Source organism: Mus musculus, chromosome 3, assembly GCF_000001635.26.
Source record: "Mus musculus strain C57BL/6J chromosome 3, GRCm38.p6 C57BL/6J".
In the NCBI taxonomy this organism is placed as follows: domain Eukaryota; kingdom Metazoa; phylum Chordata; class Mammalia; order Rodentia; family Muridae; genus Mus; species Mus musculus.
This window is the reverse complement of record NC_000069.6, coordinates 36,178,441-36,193,536: the sequence shown is the minus strand read 5'-3', so window position 1 is coordinate 36,193,536 and position 15,096 is coordinate 36,178,441. Positions and strand designations below refer to the sequence as shown.

At 41.6% G+C, this 15,096-nt stretch overlaps 1 protein-coding gene across 1 annotated transcript in view; it reads left to right on the top strand.

Annotated features, from left to right (window-relative positions):
• Qrfpr (pyroglutamylated RFamide peptide receptor) overlaps positions 1-14,111 on the top strand; it is a 42,850-nt gene extending 28,739 nt beyond the window's left edge. The window contains exons 2-6 of the mRNA NM_198192.2: positions 3,927-4,085; positions 5,320-5,381; positions 10,848-11,083; positions 12,495-12,592; positions 13,242-14,111. Coding sequence (NP_937835.1) covers positions 3,927-4,085; positions 5,320-5,381; positions 10,848-11,083; positions 12,495-12,592; positions 13,242-13,648 — 962 coding nt within the window. The 3' untranslated portion in view covers positions 13,649-14,111. The remainder of the gene's footprint in view (positions 1-3,926; positions 4,086-5,319; positions 5,382-10,847; positions 11,084-12,494; positions 12,593-13,241) is intronic.
• The last annotated feature ends 985 nt before the right edge of the window (positions 14,112-15,096 follow it).

Below are 15,096 nucleotides of genomic sequence, written 5' to 3'. Positions count from 1 at the left end.
TTCTGTCTGTAAATAGCCAAGTGAATGTGCCACAGTGGTTAAGTCCTATGAATTACAGTATTTTTTCCTCTGGGAAATGAGGCTGTCAATTCAGAGCTTCTTTGATGTTAGCCAAAAAGAATGTATCAGCCCAATAGTCCATTGGATCCCCAGTTCTTTCAGCCTCGATGTCCCCAAGTGGAAAGGCTGCCATTCATTAAGAAGTAAGTCATGTATTAGGTACTTACATCATTAGGAAATACACTGGGCCTATGATGAGGAATACTAACAATCTATTTTTATAATGGGTGAATCTGAGGCTTGGAGTCTCTGATTCAATCAGTAAGGATCGGGGTGCATCCTGAAGTCTGGAATTCAGGTGATATGTGCCCCGTCTGATAATGATGGTTTTATATATATATAACACTGCAATGAATACTGTGATGAAAACTGTCTAACTTCTGGATAGTTCAAACATAGTGTAAAACAGGATGGCTAGGTGACAAAAGCACTTGCTACCCAAGCCTGATTGCCTGACTTTGGTCCCTGAAGCCCACGGATAAAAGGCAGATGTCATGGCATGACATGCGTCTGTGATCCCAGAATCATAAGGAAGCTCACGGCCAGCTGCCAGGAAGTACAAAGCATGGCAGAAACAGCAGAAGAGGTCCTGCCCCAGCAAGGAGGGAGAAAAGATACAGCCAAACACTGTCCTCTGGCCACGTGTGCACCATGTCACGGACACACATACGCACAGAGCGATGATAATGATAAAAATTAGTAATGAGAGGAATAATTTTTAAAATATACTGATCATGCCCATCTCATTAAAATTTTCTTCTGATATATTTTATAAACTATCTCACTGAAAGAATAGAAAACAATTCTGACTAAAATTTTAACACTCTAAGGACTAGATGTAATATTTTACTCAAAGATTATGCTTTATTAAAACGTCACATCCATACAAGATGGGCTGTAGCTGATTCACTACAACATAGTAAGTATTCAAACAGTGAAATGTGTAAAGGCTGGTGCTAATTCTTGGTACATTTGCAGAAGAGGTGGTCAGATGTAGGGAAGTTGCAGAGTCCTAGTGTTTACCTCGGCCAATCTACAATGTCAGTGTGGTCCAGGGAACTGAAGGGCGAAAACCCATCAAATGAGCAGTTGTAGCAATTGACAAGAGAAGCCTTAGGGAGACAAATACACAGAGAGTCAAACACATGAGGGTTGAAAGAACTGTTGGCTAGTGGACTCACTGACTGGGTTTCAGCTTTGTGACCACTCTGGGGTTCTAGGTCAGACTTGACTTGGTCTTAAAAGCAAACAGTGTGTGAGGTGGCTGATGGGCAGTGGGCAGGCAAGAGGCCTGGCTCTGGGAGTCCCTAGCTGAGATTCTGGGTTGGGTCCCCTCAATTCCAGAGTTGAGTAATGGGTGTGGTGCATGATTCACAGCAGGAAGACTGGCTCTGGAGGTCCCAACCTGGAATTCTGGTTCAAAATTCACAGACCCAGGTTGGCATAGAGGATTGAATGGCCAATTGGCAGGTAAATGGCTCTACAGGTTCCATTCAGGCTCCAAATGATCTGTAGACAAGGGATGGGTGGGATGTCAGGTAGGCTGGTGGCTAGAAGGTCTGGGGATCTCTACCTGGGGTTCTAGACCAATGTCTACATTGTCCCAGAGCCAAGCACTAGGTGGAGTGGCTGATAGGTAGTTCTCGGTGTTTCTTTAGTTAAAATACAAGGAAGCCTTTTTCTGGCCATCACTTTGAGACTTTTAAGTAGAAAACTAAAGGAAGTTAAAATTGTAATGCATGCCCAGCAATAGATGGCCAACACAAAACTGTCGCAATAACATCTTTTGAAATTCTTTGTCTCCTAATGTTGAGTCAGGGGGAAGGGGATTGTTTTTGTTTGTGTTTTTTACTTTAAAAGTTCTTTGTATATAGATTACGGTTTCTGATTTTGTGTTTTTACGGATTCCTATATATGCAAATGCAAGTGTCTCTATGTCTGTATGCAATTTTTGTGCTTTTTCTTTGGCTCTTCTGTTTGTTTATTGTGTGCTATTATAACTTATTTGTTTCATTTTTTATTTCATTTTCGTTATTTCTTAAATGCCTATTTGTTTTCTAATGAGAGACAGAAAATGGGTGGATCCAGATGGGATGGGAGGAACTGTGAGGACTAGAAGAGTTTGCTAAACGCATGAAACTCAAGAAGAACGAAGAACAAAATGTGGACACTTTGCCCCTTCTTAGAACTGGGAACAAAACACCCATGGAAGGAGTTACAGAGACAAAGTTTGGAGCTGAGACAAAAGGATGGACCATCTAGAGACTGCCATATCCGGGGATCCATCCCATAATCAGCTTCCAAACACTGACACCATTGCACACACTAGCAAGATTTTGCTGAAAGGACCGTGATATAGCTATCTCTTGTGAGACTACGCCGGGCCTAGCAAATACAGAAGTGGATGCTCACAGTCAGCTATTGGATGGATCACAGGGCCCCCAATGGAGGATCTAGAGAAAGTACCCAAGGAGCTAAAGGGAACTGCAACCCTATAGGTGGAACAACATTATGAACTAACCAGTACCCTGGAGCTCTTGACTCTAGCTGCATATGTATCAAAAGATGGCCTAGTCGGCCATCACTGGAAAGAGAGGCCCATTGGACACGCAAACTTTATATGCCCCAGTACAGGGGAATGCCAGGGCCAAAAAGTGGGAGTGGGTGGGTAGGGGAGTGGGGTGGGGGTATGGGGGACTTTTGGGATAGCATTGGAAACGTAAATGAGGAAAATACCTAATAAAAATATTTAAAAAAACATAATCTCAATACTGTATGAAAAAATATATTTTCAATTATAAAAAAAACTATAAGAAAGACAGCCTTGTATAGAACTAAAAGTCGTTATAATGGCCAATGGTTTAATGTATATATCAAGTTGGATAGATAACTAAGAAAAATAAATATGAAAGAAGAAACCTGTGTATTGGACTGGTGAGAGGGCTCAGTGGGTACAGAACTTGCTGCACAAGTGTGAGACCTTGGTTTGAATCCCCAAAACCCATAAGCCAGAATTCAGTGACAATAGCCTGATACTCTTATGGGAAAATGGGAGATACGGAGAGAAGAATCCCAGGAGCCTGTGTGCCAAGCAGAATAACATAAACAGTGGTGAGCAATGAAGAGACCCTACCTCAAGGTGGACTTCAGGAGCCAGCACCCAAAGCTGTCCTCTGACCTCTGCATGGACTCCATGACCCATGTGCATCCATATCCACACATGGAAACACGCATGCTTGTGCATCATACACACACACACAGACACACACACACACACACAGAGAGAGAGAGAGAGAGAGAGAGAGAGAGAGAGAGAGAGAGAGAGACTTGCACAGAGGGGGGAAAGATTAATAACCTGAATTTTGATGAGAATTACTCCTTTGTTATGACTTCACATAAAGCCAAATGAAAAGAAAGATCAAAGGTTATTTTGTAGATTATTTTCCAGTTGACCACTTCATTCCAACTTTGCTCTTCAGAAAATATTAGTCTCACAGCCTTTTCTGTTAATGGCTTTTGAGTCATGGTTTTGCTATGTGTCCCACACTGGTTTCAGATTCTCTAGACAGTCCTGCCCCAGTCTCCTATGCACTAGAACTAGGGATGTGTGCCACTTTACACATACACTGTCTTACCCTCCCTGGTACCGATTTGTATCTCCCATTATCTTATGTTCAATGCCCCTGAGAGCATAAAACTAGTTGGAGAGACTAGAGTTCGTTCACTAGTTTGCATCTATGGCATGGTTATCATCAGAAAGCTTCTGAGCAGCAGCTCACAGTTAATGATTTGTAACTCTTACAAAGATTCAGGTAAGACTTTTACAATGTAGCTTTTGTATGATGTAGTTTGCTCCCTCACCCCAGGTGCCTTCATCTGCAAGATGGTGCCCTTCGTCCAGTCCACTGCTGTTGTGACGGAAATCCTCACCATGACTTGCATCGCTGTTGAGAGGCACCAAGGACTCATCCATCCTTTTAAAATGAAGTGGCAGTACACTACCCGAAGGGCTTTCACAATCTTGGGTACGTGAGTCACTATTTGTCACTCGACAAAAATATCTGGTACTGACAATTTGGAAGGACAAGGATTAGTGTTTGCATATGACTTCAGAGATTGCAGTCTGTGGCCACTTGGCTGTTACTTCCGGGCCTTTGGGCAAGAAAGCAGAACACTGTGACATGACCATTGGTAGAGCAGTGGCTTGCCTCATTGCAGGTCACACGCATGTACACAGACAGAAGCTATCTGGGGAAAGTCCTATGCCAGTAACCTACTTCTCCCAATCGTGCTCCATTTCCTAGTAGTCCATTCATCTACAAATTCATCAGTGGACAAAGCCCAGAGACTATTGTTCAAGACTGTGAAGGCATTTAATACTCTAATTGTAACACTAGGTGAGGCTTCTCAGTGTGCCCTCCTGCAGTATTAATGGCATTCTTCAGTATAGGGCAATATCATATTTGTACAGCTGAAGTATAGTTTGGCCTTTATGTGTAAGCATTCCTGTATAACTTGAGTTTGGTCCTCTCTGTATTTACCCTATATCACATCTCCTTTGGTTCTACCCTAACACTTAAATATATTATTGTGGGTAATGTATTCCACAGTTTACGTCTTCAACATTTAGCTAGTGAGTGGTACCTACCTATGGCATTTCCACACTAACATTCATCTGACCCTGAGATGAGAAGGCTCTGAGTGTACAAGAGCAAGAAAATCCTGATACAGAGCAGCAACTGTGCTTTGAGGGAAGCCGAGAGCAAGAGTGTTGTGCTGAGGTGGGCTCCCAATCATTCGCATAGAGCTTGCACGTGCCTGAGAGCACACTCCACTCTCTTCAGGCAGTTCTAGATGCTTAGCTTGCCATCACTGTCCCCTACTCGTAAGACATGATGAATACAACATATCTCAAAACAAAATGGTAAATTTGAAGCACGACCCTAACATCTAGCATGGTAATAGATTAATCATCTTTTTTTTTTTTTTTTAGTAATTATCATTGAGTCCTCAGAATCTTAAGATGCTTCACAATGGTCTGAATTTCTAAAAATCCAATGTATAGTGTACAGCTCATAGGATCATCAAAGGTATCAAATTTAACTAATATGCCATGTGAAATAACATAAACAGCACTTCTGTTATAAAATTTTATCTGGTATTGTATCATAAGGAACACTGAAGATGGAGAACCACTTCAGTGGTAGGTGAAGCATGTCTCCACTGTACCGCATTCTGATGATTATTGCATTTTTACAGGTGTGGTCTGGTTGGCAGCCATCATCGTAGGATCACCCATGTGGCACGTACAACGCCTCGAGGTATTCAGGGTTGCGTGGCTTTTTATACTACCGAGATACTTCTCCATACCCCTCAACTGTAATGATCACCCGTCTCAAGAGCACTTCAACAAGTCTATGTGACCTCACTTCCTTCACTGGAAATCTTTCAAATGAGATAAAATTGCTTTTCCCATTTCATCTAATTCTTCTAGATATTATTTTGCTAAGACCTTGGTGCTTAACATTTTGAAAATTAATCCAAGTTTACTTTATCTATTTTCCTATAAGTAGAACATGCTATTTCACAACTGCTCTAATGTTTTGATATAATTAAGAATCCACTGACCACTCTGTATTTTTTCTTTGATTAAAAATAGATTTTTTTCATGGAATATATAATGATTACAGTTTTTTTCTCCCTCCTCTCCTCTCAGATCCACCCCTTTCTGCCTCATTAGAAATAAGCAGGCATCTAAGGAATAATAATAATAAAATATAAGAAGATAGAACAAAACCCAACAATTCAAAGTAGGACAAAACAGAAAGAAAAGGCACAGGAAACAGATGCAGATGCAAAAACCCACTTGTTCACACATTCGGGAATCTCATAAAAACACAAAAGCAGAAGCCATAATATATAAGCAAAACCTGTATGATATAAATATACATAATACATACATACATACATACATACATACATACATACACACACACACACACACACACACACACACATACACACACACACACACACACACACACACACACACACACACACTGATAGGATGTTATGAGACATGAAACCTCTAAATATGCTATTGAATTGAATTTCTGTCTGCCAACTCCTGCTGGCTGCTCTATCCTTGAGAGTTCTTTGTTTCCCCCAGGGCGACTCCCTTATGGGAAAAACCTAATTTTTCACTTACAAGTGGTTATTAATTGAGCATAGCTTCTGGGTTAGGGGTGGGCATGTATCCACTTCTCCTTTCAGCTCCAGAACACCAAACTGGTCCAGCCCCGCGCAAGCCCTGAACAAGCCTCAGTCTCTGTGAATTCATATGTGTATCTGTCCTGCTGTAGTTTAGAAGGTCTCCTTTCCTTGGTCTTCCACCCCCTCTGGCTCTTATTCTCTTTCTGTTCCCCAACCCACCGGGTTCTCTGAGTCGTGAGGGGAGCGATTTGATGGAGACACGCTGTTTAGAACTGAGTGCTCTGAGGTCTTTTCCTCTCTGCACAATGTCTGGCTGTGGGTCTCGGTATTTGTTCTCATCTGTTGCAGGAGGAAGCTTCTATGATGATCGCTCAGCAATGCACTGAGCTCTGAGCACAGCAGAATGTCATTAAGAGTCATTTTATTGCTCTGTTCCTTTTATAGAACAGTAGCATTTGGTTCCCCCCCCCTCCCCCCCGAGGTTCCCAAGCTATCTAGTCTCAGGTTCTTGGTCACCTAAATAGTGTTGAGTATGGAGTCTGTCTCATAGAGTGGCCTTCTGTCAACACAGATATTAGCTGGTTACTCACACAGGCTTCGTGCCATCATTGCCCTAGTGTATCTTGCAGGCAGGACATCACTGTGGATCAAAAAGCTTGTAGCTGGGTTGGAGTTTCTGTTTCTCCTTTGGTAGCGCATAGAGTAGCTTCTGGTACTAAGAGTCAGTAGGGGTGAAGGCTCTAGGCAGGCACAGCTTGACTTCTCAGTGTTCAGTGGGTTGTGTATATTTTATTTTCGGCAATACAGCCTTGCCATCAATCTGTGGAGAGAAACACAGAGCCTTTGTAACATCCTGAGTTATTTGGAGGTTCCCCTGGGCCCCTTTGGCTAACAATGCGTTTAGATATAGCCCATTCCAAGAACTGGAAGCTTCGTGTGGTGATGAGGGATGTCCAGTTACTGCTGGCTCCCCGTCATTTGGTGATTTCAGTTAGGTCACCTTCATATATGTATATAACTTAAGAAAGCAGCTACTGTGTTGTTCCATACACCCCCTTGAGTAGCCATTCATTTTAGCTGTCTCTGCCCATATTCCTTACCACTCCCTGCACTACCCACTTGATCCTCCTGCACATCCTTAACTATTCTACTTTCCCTTCCTTCTCTATATCTTCTTTTAATGTTAATTCATGCAACAAACTGTAATCGATGAGTTGATTCTCTTTCATAAGGCCTTTCTTGCCAGCCTTGTCTTCATTGCTAAATGGAGATTTGAGCAGGAAACACATTCAGAGAGCATCTTATCCAATCTCTCTCCTTTCTCCACCTTTGTCTGATAGGTTCAGCCATGCGTGAGGATTCACAGTAAAGGAAGATGAGTGTTGGTTTGACCCATCTTCTGTAGTCTAACACATTTTTAAGACAATCTTAAAAAGCAACAGGGCATTGTTCACATAGCCCCTAACCAAATTTATAAAATGATATATTCTTTTCTACTTTTTAATCCTCTAAATATTAATTAATTTTATTTCATTTTCATAGTCATAGGTAATAAAGTTAATAGGACATAAAATGACACCAAAATATTTCTAACTAAAAACAAAGTATACCAAAAGCCTTATTATACTAATTCCTCTGAATTTCTTTGTTAGGAAAATTAATTTTTGATTAATTATTTTATTTATTTACATCCCAAGTGTTGCCTCCTCTCCTGGTCCCCTCTCCCAGAGTTCTTCATCCCATCTCCCACCCCCTGGGCCTCTGAGAGTGGATCCTCCCATCCTCCTTCCCCGAGGCATCACGTCCCTACAGAATTAAGTGCATCCTCTCCCACTGAGGCCAGACAAGGCCGTCCTCTGCTATATATGTGCTGGGGACCATGGACCAGCCTATGTACGCTCTTTGGTTGGTGGCTCAGTCTCTGGGAGCTCCCAGGGGTCGGGATGAGTTGACACTGTTGGTCTTCCTGTGGGATTGTTGTCCCCTTCAGTTCTTTTTTTACTTTTTTTTTTAAACAGAAAAGCAAATATGGAATTTTACTAGGCTTGCCACACCCAGCAGCAAGGAATATCAAGTGAGCCATAAAGTAAAAGTGGATTTTACCAACAGTCTGGTTTCTGTTCAAGGATTTGAGTACTGAGTAAGCTGAACTGTGTGCAAGCAGAGAGCAACTTCATGTGTTACAAACTTACGAAATGCCATGTGAGGATCTCCCACCCGCCACACCAACTCTGCCAGGATTCAGTTCACTAAAGTTCTCTGCTTACTTTCCACACAGAAACAGTCTTACATCTGTTACAAAATGCCCAGTCCCCGGCCTTAGTCTCTTAAGTTCATATAATCGATTTAAAACTTGGCACTTTCCTCAGCTTGAATTGACATCAGCCCTAACAACGTAAAGGGTTATGGCTGTCTTCTGGGTGTCTCTGCCCATCGGTGCAGCTGAGCCTTTCCCTCTGATAAGCAAATGTGGTCTGGAAACAGTGCCTCTGGGTGTCACTCCTGATTGATGCTTCTCTTCTGGGTTTTCCCAAGACACCCAATGCTTCTGGCTGCTTGTCCACTCCTCAGCGCTCTATACACCACAAACATGGCCAGCTCCTTTCTGCTAAGACCACTTTCTCTATCAGCAGGGTGTAGAGCAATGGGCTCTTTCATGAATGACACGTTCCAATAGTGAGGTCTATTTCTTTACCACAGAAAACAAATAGATATGGCAATTAAAAGAAACATTTCTCCAGAGAATACTTTTTAAATATACCTTAAATTCATGGCTCATTGGTAGCAATGTCTATTGTGCATTCTAATTGATGAAACCACGCCCACTGTCTGGTTAGCCAATCACGTTTGCTTCTTGTCGTGTATCAGCATGCATCCCATAGCCACCTCATTCCTAAGCACTATTAATGTGTGCTTGAGCACACAGGGACCTGAGTCTCTCCCTCAGGTGATGGGACTTGAGGCTCGGCCACTGGCATTTCTCAATGCGCTCTTTCTGGTTCCTCGGTTCTCTCGGGTGTGGCTTAATTCTCAGTTCTCAGGGGGATGGAGAAGAAAAGTGATTAAATGAACACTGTCACACTTATGTCCCCTCCCAGAACGTATCATAGTATCATTTCTCCTACACTCGGCCTTTACACTATGCACAAATACATCCAACACTGGGAAAAGCAGAAGGCTTCCCCATGGGTTGTTGCCACATGAATCAAGCGGACTTCACTAGTATCAGTGACAAATTGTCTCTTTCCTTGATGCCCACAGTAAGACTTGTATGGAGAAGAAATGTAACTCATATCTAAGGAGAAACATAGTAGTGATATAGAAGAGGCACCATAGACCCAGAAGACACCCTTCTCAACCCTCGGCCCCATCTTAAACAGTAAAATTGTAGAGAAATGTTTGTTTAGAAATGCAGAATATGTTGCTAGGGATGTACCACATGTGAGAGGTTAGGGAGAGAACCTCTGAATTAGAGTACACCTAGAGATTTGCTCGTCCCCAGAGCTATGTGAACCCATTGGAGACTAGCATGGGGCTTTGTTACTCTGGGACCCCCTATGGTCATTGTAGGGCCTTCTTGTATGGAGTCTTCTTGTATGGCTGTGGTTTTACTGCTCTTCATGGGAAGTGCAGATCTTGAAATAGCTTTCCAGTGGGTTATGTCTCTACCAGTTAGTTTTGTCAGTAGCACCTAGACCATAACTGGGAGTTTCTTGCCTTTTCAATTGCCACTGAAGGTTGTGATGGAATTTGCACATAAGCACATAAACATAAGCGAAGCTATGTTCAAACCTTGGGTAGTCACCTGAAAAGCTCCAGTCTACATGGAGGACAGCATTCCTGGTAAAATCTCACGTTTCCATTCCTGTTGCTGAGAGATGGGACCTTTGGATATGCTTGCTTTCAGGGTGCAGTGCGACCTAGAAATGAGTCACACCACTTACTGTTGTTGCTAATAATGTTTGAGTTTAAAACGGAGTCTGTCAGGAATAGTTCTAATAAATGAGCTAACAAAGGTCACGTGGATTACTTAAGGTTGGCCATAGTTGGGATCTCATTTCCCATTTGCCTTAGAATTTAAAGGCTACCAGTTGCCTTTTTAATGCCTCTATTAGCATCTCATACTTAAAGGAAGTCTGGGGCCTCTCCAAGTCTGTCTTTTTCAACAAATGAGAAAGCAAAATATATTAGTTTAATTAGTATTAAAGCAGATAGCAGAGAGTGTATGGCATTATCAACAGTCAGCGCGATGAGTGAGCTCTTTCAGCTCATTGCCAAGATGTAAGAAGCAGAACTAAAGGTTGAGAAAGGTCAGAAATGAAAGAAGTGTGCACAGACTTATTTCAAAATCTTATTTCAAATATCTTATTTCAAATCTAAAAGCTCAGAGTTCTCAAAAAACCTAAGCAGGTGAGTGGAAAAGCTGCACTTTACTGCAACATAGCAACAAAACAGTGATTCACGTTTGAAGTCGGTGACAGATGTGGAGCCTTCCAAAGGGTGGTCTGCAATGACACTTGCTGCTTCTGGTGTTGACTGCTGGCTTTTGTAACCCACTTATCCTTGCCATAAAGATTAAGTATGACTTCCTCTATGAGAAAGAACATGTCTGCTGTTTGGAAGAGTGGGCCAGCCCCATGCACCAGAGAATCTACACCACCTTCATCCTCGTCATCCTCTTCCTCCTGCCGCTTGTGGTGATGCTTGTCCTCTACAGCAAGATTGGCTATGAACTGTGGATCAAGAAGAGAGTTGGAGACAGTTCAGCACTTCAGACTATCCACGGGAAAGAAATGTCCAAAATAGCCAGGTCTGTTTGCTCACCTCTGTGTAAAATGGCTTAGTCCGTCTTCCTAGAAGGGACAGAGTTGCAAGGATGCCAGAACTCTTGGGTAGTTTAGTCAAAGTAGCCTCAGTTGAGAGTATTTAAACCCTTGAAGCTGTTTGCAATTTAACGTGCGGCAGAAAGTTAGATCAAAATTGTTAGTCCTTAAATCAGAAGTAAAGTTGGGGTTATGAAGAGAATTAAGATAGTGGTTACATTTCCATCTCTATACAAATATAATCTGCAGGAAGAATGGTGAACCAGTGTCACAACTCTGTGGTCTAATGGGGGTCTCTTCTCCCTGTCACTTTGCTGGCCATGTGACACAGATCCGCATCTTTGCTCCCCCCACACACACACCCGTTTCTTCATATATACAAAGTTACATAATGGTTCTTGTAACCAAGTTATTCTTACTATAGCATCCCTACTTCCTGCTACTCAGAGGTGGTGCTAATAATATACATGAGATGGAATGTATAATAAAATCTTTTTAAACCAGAGCATATTTATGTATATTAAATGATTACTGTTGAAAATTTATTTTAACATAACAGCTATCTTTCTGACTTTCTTCATTAGTATACACTTAAAAAAAACACTATATAGAAGATGGATTTTATAGTCTTTATTAAACATTCAAGTAGAAGCGAGTTAATAATGCCTCCAGTTCAGATTTCCAGGGATTTGATGGGGTTTAGTTGAATCACGACTGTGCAGCGCCCTCTAGTGAGCCATTTGTATACAGATGGGCCCCTTTATGAGAGACTTCATCACCATGGGTATTTTTATTAAATTAATTATCCCTTTTGTGGGGGGGGGGGTCGGGGAGGAAAGGAAGCTATTGACTTGAAAAGAGAGGTGCCAGGTATGAACTTGTAAAATATAAAGCAAATATATAGTTCTAGTGTAGTCTACCTTATAAGAAGAATAAAGAAATAAGTTTGAATTCCTGGTAAACTAGATTTTTAATTCCATCCTTGAAGTTTACTGTATTTCATAAATACTGATCTTTTGCTGTCACAGACATGAATGATTTTCAATATACAGTGAATTAAAGTCACTCAATTTAGACTCCTAAATCCAAACCCAAATACATCTGTCTGCCTGCAAATCATGGTACCTTCTCTGTGCCTCCGTCTCTGCATTGGTCCATTGATTTGCTTGAATATTAATGATATAATCCATGCCAGTAACCTAGTGGAACCAGGCCCACAATGTGCACAGGTCACAAGCATGCTTATTGCATGAAGACTGTGAAGATAGGGGTGAAACAAACTAGAAAAGGCGATGCTACTATGTTGGAGTGGGCTAAGCTCAGCTTTTATTCCAGTCTTGCTGTTTAACACATTTCCATGGGAAAGTGAACCAACACAATGCCCTCTTGTGGGTCTAGGAAGAAGAAGCGGGCTGTCGTTATGATGGTGACAGTGGTGGCTCTCTTCGCTGCGTGCTGGGCACCTTTCCATGTTGTTCACATGATGGTTGAGTACAGTGAGTACCTGGCCTTCTCATTTGGCGACTCTCTGGGCCATTTCCTGCTAGAGCAGACAGGCATGACTGTTAACCCCTGCTGTTAATTAAATACCAAGCCTTGAGTCTGGTTCTTTCCTGCTACAGGAGCGCCAACCTTCTGTGTGATGGGTGATTGTGTGTGATAAGAACACTTGGGTAAATAAGCGTAATTTAGTTGCCATACACAATAAAGAAAAGCTCCCACAATCTTACATTATTCCTAAGGGGGGGGGCATGCAATGTGACATCTTTTTACAACCTCGACTCCCACCTTATTAATTAATAATACCTAGGATATCGGTTGGTGCCTCAGGATGGTAAGCTAGGAGTTCACATGGTTTTCCATATGATTGTGTTTTCTGCAATGTGGGTGAATACTTGAAAGGCCACTCCTGCTGCTTCTAGTTTACATGACACTTGAATTATTTAGTTGAAAAGTTGTGGGTCCAGTAACATACACTGGACGCCACACTGTGTAGGTAAGAAAGGTCACCACAAAGTTTGTTTGTTTCTGAATAATCAGATTCCTGCCTCAAATTGTCTTCAGATACTTATATGTCACATGCTAAGTAGTTTTTAATTTTCTTGATAAAGTCAATCAGCATTCTAAAATATCATTCTATTTCAGGTAACTTTGAAAAAGAGTATGATGATGTCACAATCAAGATGGTTTTTGCTGTTGCACAAACAATTGGCTTTTTCAACTCCATCTGTAATCCCTTTGTGTATGCATTTATGAATGAAAACTTCAAAAAGAATTTTTTGTCTGCGGTTTGTTATTGCATAGTAAGAGAAACCTTCTCCCCAGGACAGAAGCCTGGAAATTCTGGGATTTCAATGATGCAAAAGAGAGCAAAGTTATCACGATCACAGCGTCCAGTGGCGGAAGCCAAAGGAGACTTATTCAGCGATGCCAACGTTGATGTCAAATTGTGTGAGCAGCCAGGGGAGAAAAGGCAACTCAAGCGACAGCTTGCCTTCTTTAGTTCTGAACTTTCTGAAAACTCTACTTTCGGCAGTGGACATGAACTGTAATGATATCCTCATAGCTAATATCATTTGTATGGAAAGTTATTTTAAGCAAAGGTCAGGACTATTTTTTTTAAATGACAAGAAGAGAAACAAGACATGTTTTCCATTTAAATGAACATAATACATAACACTGTAACTTTGAAAAATTATTATAACAGCTTTGTAGATGATAAAAGTAGATTTTTGAAAGTCTTCGTACATAATAAAGCAGTGGTTTTGGCAGCAGTTTTATCCATGTAGTCAATGTAATGTGACTTTTATGTATTGCTACACTGGATGAAAATTATTAAAATTGTGTCATCATCCTTGAATATTAAACATCTGAACATCATAATGTAGTTTGTAGTGTGCTGTAAACGTTTGTAAAATCAGCCTTTGGAACTGACATCTGTGCCATAATTAAAAAATCAAGGAGGATGAAGAATCAGGCAAGTGACAACTAATAAAAGTTAAGAGATAAATGTCACATTGAAGCTGTATACTGTCTCTGTGGTGACAAGTGACATCTTTTTAGGTCTCTATTGGTCTGCATGAATGGAGGTTCTATCTTGTTTACATCACAGGGTCGCGGTGAAACAAAGTGTGATGGGACAGGAAGGCACTTCTCACTCTAAAGGGATGAACTCTGAGTCATGGCCCTGCCCTTCCTGTCTCCGGCCCCCTTTTCCTGTCCTGCTTTCCTTGCTAAGATTTATTCCGGTGCTGTCTTACTCTCCTTTCTTCATTGTTTTGTAACGTATTTCCCATCCAAAAAAAAAAAAAAAAGGTTGGGTAACTTCATTTATTGCTAAGACAGACAGAAAGATGGATGGATGGATGGATGGATGGATGGATGGATGGATGGATGGATGGATGGATGGATGGTAGAGAAATAACCGGTGATGGATGGTGATATCTGATGTTTATCTCTTCTTGGCACTTTATTTCCTCTAGTGAGATGAAAGACTTTAAGAGAGGCTCTCTCTGTAGTAGACTAATGTAGAAGTTCTGAACCAATTCAAGCCTGTGAAATATCATTGTGTCCAAGGCAGGCCTCCAAATGGTGGGTCAGGAAGAACAGAGCTCCCCACTAGCTCAGCCCCTCGCTGGTGTGGTCAACATGTCAGGAGTCAAGACGCCACTATGGCTATGGCCTTCCCAACAGTGACACAGCCCCAAGCCCAGACACAGCCTCGCTGCCTAACTTTGTCTCTCTAGCACTCATTGCCTATCTGAAGAACTCAGAATATTTTATAATTTAAGCAATAAGATTTGGAAACCAAAGAGCACAAACTGCTTGGGTTCTCTCAGTTCCAGGCATTTCATGTCATGTGTGTCAATGAAGTGCTATCGAAAAGGAGAAAAGTAAAATAGGGTGTAGAATAAGAAAGAGCAATCGCATCACACAGAAAAAAATTAGCAAAGTGAAGAAAGGGATACTTGTGTTTTATGGATTGCTTTCATAACTTGTC